The 17,633-nt window shown below is 39.9% G+C and overlaps 1 protein-coding gene across 3 annotated transcripts in view; it reads right to left on the bottom strand.

Annotated features, from left to right (window-relative positions):
* HDAC9 (histone deacetylase 9) overlaps positions 1–17,633 on the bottom strand; it is a 1,051,976-nt gene that overhangs the window by 131,336 nt on the left and 903,007 nt on the right. For all 3 annotated transcript variants that reach the window (XM_044946509.2, XM_044946510.2, XM_044946511.2), the window contains exon 22: positions 3,771–3,889. In XM_044946509.2, the coding sequence (XP_044802444.2) occupies positions 3,771–3,889 (119 nt within the window). The remainder of the gene's footprint in view (positions 1–3,770; positions 3,890–17,633) is intronic.

Genomic DNA, 17,633 nt, shown 5'->3' with positions numbered 1-17,633 from the left:
TGAAAGTGAAAAGTGAAAGGGAAGTCGCTCAGTCTTGTCCGATTCTTCGCGACCCCATGGACTGCAGCCTACCAGACTCCTCCATCCATGGGATTTTCCAGGCAAGAGTACTGGAGTGGGGTGCCATCGCCTTCTCCACCTATTCTTTAGTTGTCCAAAAAAACACATGTGCATTTTCTAAGGGAATGGCTTCTATCTCAAGGACTATAAAACTATTCAATGTTGATAAAAGAAGCTTTAAAAAAAATCTCATATGGCTATCAACTTGCAATGTTTTTTGCATTATTCCAAAGGGAAAGTTCTTGCTACATGATAAAAGCAAATTGTTCCTATGAGTTGACTACCTGAAGCCATGGAAAACAGATAATACACAGACGTGTTGAAAAGAAAGAAAGATCTGTTTTGTTGTAAAGTGAGTTTGAACTAAAGAACCTTTTTTTTTTTTTAATTATGACAACACTGTTAAGCTGGGTTTCCCAGGTGGCATGAGTGGTAAATAACTCATCTGCAAATGCAGGCGACATAAAGACATGTGGGTTTGATCCCTGGGTTGGGAAGATTCCCTTGGAAAAGAGCATGGCAACCCACTCCAGTATTCTTGCCTGGAGAATCCCCTGGACAGAGGAGCCTGGTGGGCTACAGTCCATGTGGTTCCAAATAATCAGACACGATTGAAGCCACTTACCATGCACACACAAACTGTTAAACAGCCATGGGGTGCTGCAATATGGTGAACCAATTATTTTATTCAATTTAACATGGCATTCAGTTGACATACTAACCTTCTTAAACTGTAAACTGAAGACAGAGAGATCCAAATGAGAGTATTTAAAAAGATAAACTGATAACTGTAAGGTAAAATTTGATGTAACCTTTAGGGCAGGGTACAAAAATTATTCTGTTCAGCTTGGACCTTAATCCTGGTGGTTAACTGAAAGAATAGCACAGATTTCAAAGAACTAATTCAGATAATTCATTTAGGACTCCAGCACAAACAAATATGAATATCTGTATTGTAGTCTCACAACAAAGAACACTTAATACATAAAGAGACGAGAGGAGAAAACAGGAAGGAAGAATAACAGTACTAGCCAAGAATCAACTTTAATTAGATTTTTAGAACAAACAAAAGAACTTGCTATTTTGACTTATCTTTTCATATGAGAGTTAACAAACAAAAGTTTTAGAGGATTTAATCAATGTGCTAAGACAATAAAATTTAGCATCTCTGACAAGCCAGTATCCTCCAAACTACATTCTTAAGATCCTTAAACATTCTACTATGGGCGAGGGTGAATTTTGCAGGAATGGGAAAACATCAGGAAAGAAACTTGCTTCTTTAAATTCTACTTTTATACTCTAGGTTTTAGTCCCATTTCTAGCCTCATTTGGGAGCTCTCTTCAAACAGAGAGTGACTTACAGTATAGGAGACTGAAGGACCAATATTAATTGTTGTATAAACCAAGTCAACATAAATGCATCTGCTGGGTGGTTGAAAGAAAAAATGACTATTGTGAACTACTTGGGGAATAACTGTACAGTGGTCTGGTAATTCTGACCTGTACCCAGTCAGTATGGCAGCTTCTCTAGAAAATATAGTTGGCAAACTCAGGCCCACATGAGCTGATCTATACAGACAGTTGCCTATGATGTTCTGCTATTTTTCATTTAGGTAGCATGGGACTGTCATTGTCAGTCACTGATTGATTGTGAAGTTAAGGGTCTTGGGCACCAAAAAGTCCTCTGTAATGTGCACCCAAGTTCTCTATTCTCTATGCATTTTATGAAATGTTTTTCTTTTTCGACAATGTCCAGTAAAAGCTTATATAATTTCATCTAACTACAAATTCAGGGTAAGTACTTGGGTTTTAACCCCAATTATTTCAGATGGTAAAATAAGTTGTTTTCTTATCTGTGAAATGTGTAAGTTGTTCTAGATAGCCTCTTTAGGTTCTGAGATTTCCTGCCCTAACTGTATATCTTTTCCTTATTAAACTGTGAATACTCAACAAAAGGTCAATTATTAAAACATTTAAAATTAGTGTCTGTCTGTATTTCTTAGGAAACAAGTCACCTAGTAATGAAGTAATGGTCTGCTGAATAGAAAAGATAAAGAAGAGAAGAAATAGATAAGGAGGGGTGGGAGTGAAGGGACTGGAGAAATTACAGAACATCTTCTGGGATAGAGAACAACAAAGAGCTTTCCCCCCAAGTGACAATGAAACATTATACAGTGAAGGTCCTGGGGCGCTGCACTAAAGCTAACAAGAGGTAGAAACTTCCAAGATGACATGAGATTTGAGTTTGAATCTGACTTGGCAAAAATAGAACAAATAAACAAGCAAACAAATTTTAGTTCCTTCCAGCTAGTTCGAACTTGTTACAACTTTTCCTGTTGGCAGGGAGAAAGATCCAAGAACAGACATTCCTCGTTCTGAGGGAGACGCTTGGATTTTACAGCAAAGGATACCTTTTCTAGATTTCGGTCTTTGCTCCATGTGTTTTCTATTGTTTGGGTTTATCTCAGTCTAGGGTACAAGCATTTCCCCCTTTTATTTAGACTAAACTATTCACCAGTCTTGACCCAAATGAGGTTTGTCTGCAGTGAAAAGACTAACCTCCCTGTGAGTGGAACTTCACAAAGAACAAGGATAATAAAGATATCTGATGTGAACAAACACCTCTCTTATTCAGAGTTACCACAATTGTGAATTATGCTTCATTTGTGTTTGCAGAGTTGCCTCTTCTAATATATTTTCAATAGACAACAAAGCACCAAGAACACTGAGTAAATAACAGATGTTAAAAATAGCTACTACCTAACAATGTTACTGGAAGAATTAAAGTGCAGAAACTCCATCGTATGAGACGCCAACTTAAAACAAAGGCTGGCATAATACTGGTTCTTTGGTTCTTTTCAAATTAATAAAACACATTTGTTCCAAACTCATCTCTCTCACTTAGAACTACTTGGGTTGTTTTCGATTTCTTTTCAACTCCCACTAAAATACACAATAGTGGGTACTATTCTTGGTGTAATTTTACTTACTTTACATAATTCCTTCATCTTTTTTTTTTAACATAGTGCCAGCATATATTTGCATGTGTGGACTTATACATATGCCCTGTTTTCATACTTGGAGAGCACAGAAATCCTTCTAAAAGACTTTCTAGCCAGATTCCACTAGGTCATGTTACTCAAATGCAACATGACACAAAATTCATTTGTTCATGTGGTGTCTAGTTGCTAGGGGACACATCCAAAAAGTTAATCTTTGCAATACAAGAGAAGACCAGTAGAGACCCTGAGTGCTACCCATAGGCTAGTACAGAGCCTCACGTTTGTATTCAAACCTAGAAGAGGAAACACTGGGAAATAGCTATTTCTACCCAAAGGGCAATGAAATAAACACAGTGATTTCCAATCTACTTGAAAAAGCCCAGTATCTTTTCTAGACCTCTCAAGTCATTTAACATATTTTAAAAATAAAATAAAATAAAATAGATATTTTAAAACCAAAAAAAAAAAAAAAAAGAAACCCTATCACTTCTGCCTTTAAATAGCAAAACACGATTCCTGAAAAACTAAAGGTTCTGAAATGTCCCTTCAAGTCCACCAAAGGGAATGATTTAACTGTTTTCTTAAAGGCCAATTTCTACAGAGGGATGAATCTGACAGAGCCGTAAACATCATTTAAAATCATTTGAATCTCTCACCTAAGTTTACTCTTCACATGTTAAAAAAAAAAAAATCCTGCATATTACTTACATTTTGCAGTCACTTTGTACCCCCCCAGAGGAGGGGCGTGGCCTTCTAATGCATCAAATCCAGCAGAAACCAGGACCATGTCTGGATCAAACTCTGTGGCCACAGGCTTCACTACAGTTCTGCACAGTAAAAAGGCAACCGGTTACACATGGGAATGGCAAATACCTTCAAAAATTGTGCAGTGAAAATGATTTGGCACAATCTCAAGAACTTCCCAAGAATAAAGAAAAGGGGGAAAGAAAACACTATTTGAGTGGATCAAAAACTTATCATTTCCTTAATACTGAATCAATCACTGTTATTTTTGCATCCCAATTCAGTCTTTTTTCTTTTATCTTTTTCTCCGAATTAAAAAAAAAAAAAAATGCTTGCAGGTACATTCTAAAGCCCGTCATGTTACATGAACATCTGTGGCTGTTTTATCCCACTGCCTATAAAAAAAAACTGCTTCTTCCAAGGGAGTGACTAATGTTTTACAGAGGAAAGGCAAAGCTTTAGTGAAAACCTGGCTTGCTCCAGTTAGTAAGAACTTGGTGTAAATTTGAACTATAAATTTCTTTGGGGAAAAAGTTGCTTTTCCAACTTTTTTTAAGAAACATTTTTAAATATTTGTCATGGTAGGGGGTGACTCTTGCAAAGGAAAAACACAAAATTCCTTTAATAAGATCCAGATTATAATGTTAAGCCAGTCTAAGGTCAGAGACACAAGGAATGCGGCTGCCTTATCCCTGACTGCCACCCCTGCTGGCCTCACTTGGACACTTGAGCACTCACCTCCTCACCTTCGCAGCCTCACTCACCCCTTCCTCCTCAGAGCTGGACTTGAGAGCCAGTGACTAGTGGATGCTACTGGGCTTTTATAAAACCCAATAGTTCTTTAATGCAGCCTTCACAAAGAGTGTGCCATCATTTAAATCCAAACTTTCAAAGCCTATTTAATGAAATGAAATGGGACTAGTTCACCCTACACTGAATTTAAAAAGCAGTAAGTTCTCTTTTATATGTTTGGGAGAAATAACTAAACAAAATATTAAAATAGCTATCCTTGAATAGTGACACAATTATGTTCATCTTTTTTAAATGTGCAAATTCCCAGATCTTTTTTTTTTACAATAACTACATATTAGTTTTATACTTAAATCTTTTTGCATGTAGACAAGAAGTTATTCAAGTTATAAAATTAAAAAAATACTTATTTGAAACATACCTACATAGAGATAAAAAGGAATTAAATGTCTTTCATAACTCCACAATTTTCATAAAATATAAAAGTTCCAAGTCTTCAATACCATAAATGTACAAGTGACTTCCACAGTAGTCTTGCTGACATTTGGAAAGCCTCATATCTGAACTGCCAATCAGTGGAACTAAGTGAATATCTAACTTTGTTTATCATGTACAAGTTTATTATTTTATTCTTCAATAAAATTAAGAATCTCTAATATAGCTACATTATTAGGAGAGATATTCAGTTCTTTTCCTTCCTAATAATACCAATAATCTTCATAAAAGTATCACATGTTAGGAATTAACTACTTTTCATATGCATGAAATAACAATGTGATATATGATGTTGGAATATTAGATGTTGCAATAAACTATCTCAAAGAATCAAGAGTGTTTTCTCAAGGTACTCCATCTAATTAGTTTGATTAATCCTATGTACTACATTAGATTACAAACACGCAGTCCAGTTCAGTTGCTCAGTTGTGACCTACCCATGGACTGCAGCATGCCAGGCCTCCCTGTCCATCACCAACTCCTGGAGCCTACTGTAACACATGTCCATCGCACTGCTGATGCCATCCAACCATCTCTTCCTCTGTTGTCCCCTTCTCCTCCCATCTTCAATCTTTCCCAGCCTCAGGATCTTTTCCAATGAGTGAGTTCTTTGCATGAGGTGGCCAAAGTATTGGAGTTTCAGGTTCAACATCAGTCCTTCCAATGAACACCCAGGACTGATCTCCTTTAGGATGGACTGGGCGGATCTCCTTGCTGTCCAAGGGACTCTCAAGAGTCTTCTCCAACACCACAGTTCAAAAGCATCAGTTCTTCGGCATTCAGCTTTCTTTATCATCCAACTCTCACATCCATACACAACTACTGGGAAAACCATAGTTTGACTAGACGGACCTTTGTTGGCAAAGTAATATCTCTGCTTTTTAATATGCTGTCTAGGTTGGTCATAACTTTTCTTCCAAGGAGCAAGCATCTTTCAATTTCATGGCTGCAGTCACCATTTGCAGGGATTTTGGAGCCCCCCAAAATAAAGTCTTTCACTGTTTCTACTGTTTCCCCCTTTATTTGCCATGAAGTGATGGGACCAGATGCCATGATCTTAGTTTCCTGAATGTTGAGTTTTAAGCCAAATTTTTCACTCTCCTCTTTCACTTTCAGCAAGAAGCTTTTTAGTTCTCCTTCACTTTCTGCTATAAGGGTGGTGTCATTTGTATATCTGAGGTTATTTATTGACGTTTCTCCTGGCAATACAGATTTCAGCCTTTGCTTCATCCAGCACAGAATTTCTCATGATGTACTCTGCATATAAGTTAAATAAGCAGGGTAACAATATACAGCCTTGACATACTCCTTTCCCTATTTGAAACCAGTCTGTTGTTCCAGGTCCAGCTCTAACTGTTGCTTCCTGACCTGCATACAGATTTCTCAAGAGGCAGGTCAGGTGGTTTGGTATTCCCATCTCTTGAAGAATTAACAAACACTACTCTTAGGAAAATATGGAGGTAGATGTTTAAGCAATGTTGTCCATTTAACCATATGCCTTACAATAACCATGCATTAAATTTTTCCACCTCCTTTCCTTCTCGCTTCCACTTCTCTTCTTTCTCCCCAGTCAATCTATACTTGTAAGATTGACTGGAGGATAAACACCCTTCAAGGCACAGCTCACATACTACCTTCTTCATAAAGGCTTCTCTCAATATCTGGATATAAAATATATATGTACATATTTTTGAAAGAAAAAGATAAGATAGGAGACAAGGGCTACCAACATAATATGGGAAACTTAGAGTTGATCAATGGAGGGGAAAACTTGAAGATAAGTGCAAATCTATAAAGAGGGAGCCATAAAAAGCAAGATGACTTTTCTCTGTCTTCCCTGAGAAACAAACTGGCCAAAGAGGAAATACCCAGAGAGCCTGACATCTGTGAGTCACTCAGACCAACAGTCAGATTTTTCCCCCTATCTTTCCTCAGTAAACTCACCAGTCAAAAGCCCCTGTCAGTCACACAGAGTTCTCAACTATCTTTTTGGTGCCCCTTTCTCAGATATGATGGACTGTGTGAAGAAAGTCTCTAGCATGAAAGACAACAAAAGTAACATGCCAACAAATGAATAAAAGAAAAGGAACTCAGAAAATGAGAGCCAATGCAGGGAAGAGAGTATAATTACAGAAATTTGGATTACTCTCAAAGACATAAGATGGTACACAATGAAAAGAAGGTGCTATTAAAAAAAAAGAAATAGCAAACAAAATGTGTAATAGACTGTTTAGAAGATAAATTTGACAAATTCTCTCAGTACAGCACAAAACAGAGATGTGAAAAAATGGCAAGAAACTTGAAGGACCCATTTAGGAAATCAACATATGAAGGAAAAAATCTACAGAAAAAATTTAAAAACTTATAACCTCGTATACATCCAAGATGCAAAACTGACAGCACATAATAATTTCAGACATTCAAAATATCAAAACAAAAAGAAAATATCTCCCACAAATACTATCAAAAGAAGTTAGTGAATGCCCCCATCAAAATGAAGGTATAAACTGAAAAAGAGAATGAGATACAAACTGTTCCATCCAACAAAACATTTTTATAAATGTTCAATTTTGTCTCAAAAAAATTATTATAACAGAAGAAAAGAGTAAAAATTTGGCCTGCAAATTCACACAGGCTTTCAAAATGTTCTATTTCACAGGACTAATCCTGTATATTTGAAATCACTCCAAAAGTATGAAAAAACAGAAAATTTGGAAAAAAGAGGTTCAAAATGGGGAAAGGAGTAGATCATCAAGGCTGTATATTGTTACCCTGCTTATTTAACTTACATGCAGAGTACATCATGTGAAATGCTGAGCTGGATGAATCACAAGCTGGAATTAAGATTGCTGGGAAAATATCAATAAATTCAGATATGCAGATGACACCACCCTTATGGCAGAAAGAGAAGAAGAATTAAAGAGCCTCTTGATAAAGGTCAAAGAGGAGAGTGAAAAAGCTGGCTTAAAACTCAACATTCAAAACACGAAGATCATGGCATCCAGTTCCATCACTTCATGGCAAATAGGGAAACAATGGAAACAGTGAGAGACTTTATTTTCTTGGGCTCCAAAATCACTGTAGACTATAACTGCAACCATGAAATCAAAAGACACTTGCTCCTTGGAAGAGAAGCAAGGACAAGCCTAGACAGCATATTAAAAAGTAGAGACAATACTTTGCCTACAAAGGTTCATATACTCAAAGCTATGGTTTTTCCAGTAGTCATGTATGGATGTGAGAGCTGGACAATAAAAAAGGCTGAGTGCCGAAAAAATTGATGCCTTCAAACTGTGGTGCTGGAGAAGACTCTTGAGAGTCCCTTGGAGAGCAAGAAGATCAAGCCAGTCCATCTTAAAGGAAATCAACCCTGAATATTCATTGGAAGGACTGATGCTGAAACTGAAGCTTCAATACTTTTGACCATCTGATGCAAACAGCTGACTCATTTGAAAAGACCCTGATGCTGGGAAAGATTGAAGGTAGGAGGAGAAGAGGAGAACAGAGGATGAGATGGCTGGATGGCCTCACTAACTTAATGGACATGAGTTTGTGCAAACTCTGGGAGACAGTGAAGGACAGGGAAGCCTGGAATGCTACAGTCCATGGGGTTGCAAAGAGCCAGACCCAACTGAGCGACTGAACAACAACATCACTTTAAATGCCTTCCATTTTAAAATGTATATGTTTAGAGTTGTGTTCGAATGGTAATTGTTTGTTGAATAAGTTAGTGATGCATGAGTATAAGAGTTGTATGACACCATGCTTACTGAGTGCCTCAGATCAGATCAGTCGCTCAGTCGTGTCCGACTCTTTGTGACCCCATGAATCGCAGCACGCCAGGCCTCCCTGTCCATCACCAACTCCCAGAGTTCACTGAGACTCATGTCCATTGAATCAGTGATGCCATCCAGCCATCTCATCTTCTGTCATCCCCTTCTCCTCTTGCCCCCAATCCCTCCCAGCATCAAAGTCTTTTCCAATGGGTCAACTCTTCGCATGAGTGCCTACTATGTTGTAAATATGTTTGGCTTAAAGATGTGCTAAATTTTGAACTGAATCTTATTTATTTTCCTATTATTAGTATTAAACTCTTTCATGTTCAGTCATCTTTTAAACTGATGAAACTAAGGCACCACAGTTCAGTTCAGTTGTCGCTCAGTCTTGTCCTACTCTTTGCGACCCCATGAATTGCAGCACGCCAGGCCTCCTTGTTTATCACCAACTCCCGGAGTTCACTCAGACTCACGTCCATAGAGTCAGTGATGCCATCCAGCCATCTCATCCTCTGTCATCCCCTTCTCCTCCTGCCCCCAGTCCCTCCCAGCATCAGAGTCTTTTCCAATGAGTCAACTCTTCACATGAGGTGGCCAAAGGACTGGAGTTTCAGCTTTAGCATCATTCCTTCCAAAGAACACCCAGGGCTGATCTCCTTTGGAGTGGACTGGTTGGATCTCCTTGCAATCCAAGGGACTCTCAAGAGTCTTCTCCAACACCACAGTTCAAAAGCATCAATTCTTCGGTGCTCAGCCTTCTTCACAGTCCAACTCTCACATCCATACATGACCACAGGAAAAACCATAGCCTTGACTAGATGAACCTTTGTTGGCAAAGTAATGTCTCTGCTTTTGAATATGCTATCTAGGTTGGTCATAACTTTCCTTCCAAGGAGTAAGCATCTTAACTTCATGGCTGCAGTCACCATCTGCAGTGATTTTGGAGCCCCCAGAAATAAAGTCTGACACTATTTCTACTGTTTCCCCATCTATTTCCCATGAAGTGATGGGACTGGATGCCCAGTCTTCATTTTCTGAATGTTGAGCTTTAAGCCAACTTTTTCACTCTCCACTTTCACTTTCATCAAGAGGCTTTTGAGTTCCTCTTCACTTTCTGCCATAAGGGTGGTGTCATCTGCATATCTACCACAGATCTCTTTTAAACAGATTTTTCTTAAGCAAATCTTAAATATTCAAAAGCATTCATTTAAAACTTTATCTGAATAACTGGGTTTTCTGGTAAAAGACAGGGAACAATGCATATGTGTTAGTCCCTCATCTTATCCCAATATCCCACTGAAAGAAAATTATAAAAATATACAAATGAACTCATAGTTTTAAATATAAATCAGGTAGATAGATATAGAAAAACCTTCAGATATGTGTGTATACACGGGTTATTATGTATTTCCTAAAAGCAATGACAGTGCAGTGGCCAAGAGTACAGTTAGCATCAGGCTTCAAAAAAAAGGTTCAGGGATCCTTGGAGAAGTGGCTGATTCCAGGACTATAGCAGGGAAATACAAGATATTTCTGGAACATCATGTGACAAAAAATAAATAAATAAAATGCCCAGAAAGAGAGGGGCATGTTAGTAGGGCAAAAAAGCCAATGTAACAGAGCTCCCAATGGCCAAAGGTGAAACAATCTGATGAACAAAACAAATAATGACATTATTGGATTATAATCCATAGAGTCAAGTAAGTATCCAAGAGTTCTCACAGAGATTAAAAAATAAGAGAAGAAACACAGAAAAGAAAAAAATACCTCTGCATACATAAAACTTTCAACTAATAAGTACAAAAGAATTGAGGTAAATAGAAAATAACTATTTGAATAAACTATTACTACAATCAAGTAATCACGATTAGTATCTCCAGTCTCCAGTAATAAGACATATTAACATCACTACTCTCTGAGACAGGAGGATCAATTCTGTAATATTCTTGCTAAAAATATACAACCTCAAATCTAATAATTAGAAAATATCAGACAAACCCAAATTGAGAGACACTTGAGAAATAAGAATGATCAGTACACTTTAAAAGTCATGGCCAGAAAAGACTAAGAACTCACTACAAATTGGAGGAGACTAAGGAGGGATTGGAGGCAGGAGGAGAAGGGGACAACAGAGGATGGGATGGCTGGATGGCATCACCGACTCGATGGATGTGAGTTTGAGTGAACTCCGGGAGTTGGTAATGGACAGGGAGGCCTGGCGTGCTGCAATTCATGGGGTCGCAAAGAGTCGGACATGACTGAGCAACTGAACTGAACTGAACTGAAGGAGACACGGAATCAAGATTGCTGGGAGAAATATCAGTAACCTGAGATAGGCAGATGACACCACCTTTATGGCAAAAAGTGAAAAGGAACTAAAAAGCCTCTTGCTGAAAGTGAAAGAGGAGATTGAAAAAGTTGGCTTAAAGCTCAACATTCAGAAAATGAAGATCATGGCATCTGGTCCCATCACTTCATGGGAAATAGATGGGGAAACAGTGGAAACAGTGTCAGACTTTTTTTTTTTTTTTTTTTGGCTCCAAAATCACTGTAGATGGTGTTTGTAGTCATGAAATTAAAAGATGCTTGCTCCTTGGAAGAAAAGTTATGACCAACCTAGACAGCATATTAAAAAGCAGAAACATTACTTTGCCAACAAAGGTCCATCTAGTCAAGTCTATGGTTTTTCTAGCGGTCTTTTATGGATGTGAGAGTTGGACTGTGAAGAAAGCTGAGCGCCGAAGAATTGATGCTTTTGAACTGTGGTGTTGGAGAAGACTCTTGAGAGTCCCTTGGACTGCAAGGAGATCCAACCAGTCCACTCCAAAGGAGATCAGCCCTGGGTGTTCTTTGGAAGGAATGACGCTAAAGCTGAAACTCCAGTACTTTGGCCACCTCATGCGAAGAGTTGACTCATTGGAAAAGACCCTGATGCTGGGATGGGTTGGCGGCAGGAGGAGAAGGGGATGACAGAGGATGAGATGGCTGGATGGCATCACTGACTCGATGCACGTGAGTTTGAGTGAACTCCGGGAGTTGGTGATGGACAGGGAAGCCTGGCTTGCTGGAATTCATGGGGTCGCAAAGAGTCGGACACGACTGAGCTGAACTGAACTGAAGGAGACATGACAGCTAAGTGCAACATGAGTCTTTGGACTGGACCCTGAATAGAAAAGGGGAAAGTGCAAAGTCACTGCTGGGGAAAGTGCAGTCCCATATAAAGTCTGCAGCTTAGCTAAGAGTATTACACAGATATTCATCTCTTAATTATGAAAACTGTAATGTGGTTTTATAAGTTTCTAAGATTATGGAAAGCTGGGTGTAGGGCATACAGGAGCTCTGTACTATTCTTTTAACTTTTCCGTAAGTGCTACAGCACCTTAAAATAAAATGCTACCAAGTATCAGAATCACTACCCCCAAAAAAACAAATAATATATGTGTAACAAAAACTGAAGATAGGAGAGTTGGCAACAAATAGATATTTTAAATAAATCTCCAGAAAAGGGGAACTGACCAAGTGCATATGAAAAGAATGAAACAAAAAGAAGGTTACCATAGAAGAGATGAGAGATACTCAATGGAACCCCACTGAAGAAACAGGGATGGTGAAAGAAAAAGAGGCAGGTCTGAAAATAAGGAAGTTTTAAAATGTTAGCTGGTTAAGAGGACCCGGACTAAAGCTCAACACCTTAATTACCTTTTCTCTATGCCAACAACCAGTATTTAACCCCAGGCAAAACATTCACATGATTCTTTTTTAAGAAAAGGATGTCTAGAGAAAGCCAAATCTTTCTGTGTGGATACTGTCCCCCAAAATGCAGTCATTTGGCAAGATACATGGGACTCAGTAGGTAAAGAATCCACCTACAGTGCAGGAGACACAGATTTGATCCCTGGGTCAGAAAGATCTCCTGGAAGAGGAAATGACAACCCACTCCAGTATTCTTGCCTGGAGAATCCCATGGACAGAGGAGCCTGGCGGGTTACAGTCTGTGCGGTCACAAAGTGTCGGGCACAGCTGACTGAGCAAGCACAGGCAGATACATAGACCACAAGCCATCTTCTAGAATGCAATACCCCTAAGTGCGATTTGGCCATCTATGCACTCTAATCCAGACTGGCTGACACAGAACACCAAACTGACCCATTTACACAACCACAGGAAAAGCAGACAGCAGTTATTATTTTCATAAATGTCAACGGCAGAGTAGGAATTTCCCAACATAAGGAGACTCAGCAGTATGAAGAAGAAAAGTTTAAAATAAATGTAAATACTAACAACTCTGGACAAAACAGAGATAGTTCAGGAACAGAAGTAATAATCTCAAGGAGATTCAAGAAAGCATTTTATCTTTAAAACACAGATGTGCTGTTATGAAAAAGAATAACTGAAGAACAAGGAAAGAACTTAAAGATAAAAACTACAGTTATATAAATTAGTAAGGGATCTGAAGAAGTAAAATTGAAATAGTCCCCTATAAAAGGAAGCAAATAGATAAAATATATAATAATAAGTGCAAAAATAGACATGAATGATCAATATAGAAGCCTTGTATTTGAATAACAGGATCCGTGAGAATGCTGAGGAGGAATTTTTCAACTAATAGTAGAAGATAATTTTAGGAGCTGAAAAATGACTAAAGTCTACAGATTTTTTAAGTCCAACCAGTGCCAAGCTCTATCTATAACAACAAATACACACTTATACATATTCTCAGGAAACTTCAAATCCCCAGAGTTCCTTAAAAAAAAAAGTCACCCTCAAAAGAGATGAAGAATGAGACTGACATCAAAATCCTAATCGGCAACACTGGCTGCCCTAATATTCTGAGGGAAAATTATTTTTAAACTTTAATTCACTTCTAGCCATTATGTACTGGGATTCAAGTATGATACTTTAAAAAAAATTGTTTTTGGCAAGGCTGGCTCTTCATTGCTACATGGTCTTTTCTCTAGTTGCAGCAAGTGGGGGCTACTCTCTAGGAGCAGTATGCAGGCTTCTCAGTGCAGTGGCTTTTCCTGTTGCAGAGCATGGGCTCTAGAATGAGCAGGCTTCAGTAATTCCGGCATGTAGGCTCAGTGCTTGCAGCTCCCAGCTCCTGGGCTCAAGAGCATGGGCTCAGTAATTGTAGTGCATGGGCCTTAGTTGCTCCATGGTATGTGGGATCTTCCTGCACCAGGGAGCAAACTTGTGTCTCCTGCCTTGGTAGGTAACTTCTTTACCACTGAGCCACCAAGCAAGCCCTCAAATATGTTATTAATACTTAAAAATACTTTAAGACATGCAAGGTCTCAAAAGCATAATTCCAAAGCCTCTTTCTGAATAAACGTACTTATTCAGAATGTAGAATGTAGTTCTACAAAGGAAGGAAGTAAATCAAAGAAACACAGGCATAGGACCAAAGTAGTGTATGTAACACAGGAGAATGATGAAGAGGGCCCGCTGATGATTTGTACACAAATTTCTTGCTGGATAAAAAATGACTGAAGCAATAATAATGGTATCTATGCTTTTCCATCTTCTCCTGACCACTGGAGACTCTGTCGTGCTCTCTTTAAGAAGCAGTCCTCCTCCACCATTCCTGTATGCCCGCTCCCCAAGCAAGACTCATGCTAGAAAGAGCACATCAAGCTTATAAACAGGGAACAGACTTGTGGACACAGTGGGGGAAGAGACGGGGGACAAATTGAGACAGCAGCATGGAAACACATATAGTACCATATGTGAAATAGGTAGCCAGTGGGAATTTGTCGTGATGATGCAGGGAGGGAGCTCAAACCTGGTGCTTTGGGGCAACATAGAGGGATGGGGTGGGGTGGGAGGTTGGAGAGAGATTCAAGACGGAGGAGACATATGTATACCCATTTCTGATTCATGTTGATGTATGGCAGAGACCAACACAATGTTGTAAAGCAATCATCTTCCAATTAAAAATTTAAAAAATTAAATAAATGGAGACAAAAATACTACAATTAGTATTACTACTACTTCTACTACTAATACTAAAGGGAGACATAGATCAGGTGATTAGACACTAAACACAATAAGGAGAAAAGAATCCCATTCTGGATTTCTTTCTATGAAATACTGTTAGTTGCTGCTGCTACTGCTACTGCTGCTAAGTCGCTTCAGTCGTGTCCGACTCTGTGCGGCCCCATAGACGGCAGTCCACCAGGCTCCCCCGTCCCTGGGATTCTCCAGGCAAGAACACTGGAGTGGGGTGCCATTTCCTTCTCCAATGCATGAAAGTGAAAAGTGAAAGTGAAGTCGCTTAGTCGTGTCCGACTCTTAGTGACCCCATGGACTGCAGCCCACCAGGCTCCTCTGTCCATGGGACTCTCCAGGCAAGAGTACTGGAGTGGGGTGCCATTGCCTTCTCCAACCAGGATCCTCTGTCCATGGGATTTTCCAGGCAAGGATACTGGAATGGCTTGCCATTTCCTTCTCCAGGGGATCTTTCCGATCCAGGGATCAAACCTGGGTCTCCTGCACTGCAGGCAGATTCTTTACCTACTGAGTTACCAGGGAAGTCCCTTTCTATAAAAATGTGATTCTAATGTGAAACCTTCGCAGCTAGAATCAGATTTCTGGTTTTATTTCAGCTCTAGTCAATAGCCAAAGAACTGCCTGCACTGACGTTGAGTCATGCCCTGGGCCTAAGCTGAACACCACTAGTGACTCCCCATGACTCACTTCAGCCTCTGTCAAGTCAACAGCATGCTATGCTAGTCACTCCTTCGGCAAGCCCTGTGCAGGGGAGCATGCTCTGCTCTGGCTTTATGGAAAAGCAAAGCTTGCTTCCTCAGCCTTCTACTCAAAATTTAAAGCATTTCAGAGCATTTTAAATTCTAGAGGGATTTCCCTGGTGGTCCAGTGGCAAAGATTCTATGCTGCCAGTGCAGGGGGCCAGGTTCAATCCCTGGTCAAGGAACTAGATCCCACATGCTGCAACTAAAGATTCCACACACCACCACAAAGATCAATGATCCTGCAGGCAGCAGTGAAGACCCAGCCCAGCCAAATCAATATTTCAAAACTTCAGTTACTCAATATTTCTATATTCATTTAGCAGTCATTTATTGAGCCCTTATTACATAAGAGGCACTGGGATTGTGCCCAGATTCAAAGATATGAATAAGCTGAAGTAGCTAGGAAATGTGTCTTTGTAGTACAGTATGGTAGGAATTTGGAGAAGGCAATGGCACCCCACTCCAGTACTCTTGCCTGGAAAATCCCATGGGCGGAGGAGCCTGGTGGGCTGCAATCCATGGGGTTGCAAAGAGTCGGACACAACTGAGTGACTTCACTTTCACTTTTCACTTTCATGCACTGGAGAAGGAAATGGCAACCCACTCCAGTGTTCTTGCCTGGAGAATCCCAGGGACAGGGGAGCCTGGTGGGCTGCCGTCTATGGGGTCGCACAGAATCAGACACGACTGAAGTGACTTAGCAGCAGCAGCATGGTAGGAATTCAGGCACAAATAATGTACCAAGAGGCAGAAGTGTATGGGTAGACAACAGGGAGGAAGGTGGTATGAAGGAAGTCCACCTGAAGAATGGACATGAAAAGGGAATTCGGACATTAGTGTAAGAGATTGCTAGGAAGTAAAATTAGGGAGGTCAGTTTAGGCAGATGGATTAGCAAGTACAAAGGCATGGACATCTGAAAGGACATGGAGCATTGTGAAAATTGTCCAGAATGACTGGAGCATATGGTGTACATAGCAGAGGGGGTCTGTGAAGGCCTGCAGATTCCAGGCCCTACCCATCTGAAACAGAACCCAGAGAGCCTTGATGCTGAGGAAACCAGGGGCTGAGGGTGTCAAGTGTCTCAAGAACTGGAGTAGACCACAGTATAAAAGCATCTCAAAGGTCACCCATTCACTTCCCTCACTCAGGGCATCTGACCCAACCACCTGTGATGGGCATGCACTGCTGGAAGGCCAGGGTTAAGAGCAGACAGAATCTCTGCTCTCTGGCCTTCATGGAGTTTGCACTCCAATGGAGGAGAAAGACAGTGTGTCACAAATAAGCAAGGGGGGAAATAACATAGACCAAGTCACGGGAGGTGGTACACATGTAGACATGGGTGTTCAGAGAAGGCTGTCGGAGGTGGTAACACTGAGCAGAGAACTGCGCCGTGAGGAGTGAAGAGGAAGTGCAGCCTGAGGGAACAGCGAGTGCACAGGACCTGAAGTGGGAGCGCCTCTAGTGTCCTCAGGTCAGCCCATGAGGTCACAGTGGCTAGGGCAAAGTGCATACTGCAAGGAAAGATGGTTGGAAGTGGGGCCAGAAAGGTGGCATGAAGTCAGTGTGGGGCCTTCTCGGATATCGTGACTTTGGATTTCATTTCGAACAAGAAGGGACACTGAAAAGTTTTGAGCAGGGCAGTGGTATGATGTGATTTATATAATTTCTGACCTCATCAATGAAGCAAAGTACTTAAAAATGTGCTTTAGAATGATGAGGTCCTTTTGACACTTGAGGCAGCAGATTCTGATTCCCTGTATAATTTATAATGACATCATAAATTTCATTATTCAATGAACATTAAACAAATTACTTTATTAAAACAATGTAAATATGAGTTATAGGTGAAAATCTAAGCCTACATTTTTCTTTCTAGTTTAATTGTTAAGTCACTGCTTAAACGCATCAGATTATAAAATTAAACATTTTCAAATGGTACAGGGACTTATTTTTAGCTTTTTCTTACAAAATTAGAATGCACATTAGAGCATGCACGCTTTTTCATCCATCTATACGTTTGTGCACAAAGTGCAGGAGAAGAATGCTCCCAACA

Source organism: Bubalus bubalis, chromosome 8 (assembly GCF_019923935.1).
Source record: "Bubalus bubalis isolate 160015118507 breed Murrah chromosome 8, NDDB_SH_1, whole genome shotgun sequence".
NCBI classification, from domain to species: Eukaryota; Metazoa; Chordata; class Mammalia; order Artiodactyla; family Bovidae; genus Bubalus; species Bubalus bubalis.
The sequence above is the reverse complement of the archived record's forward strand: the minus strand, read 5'-3'. Positions and strand labels throughout refer to the sequence as shown.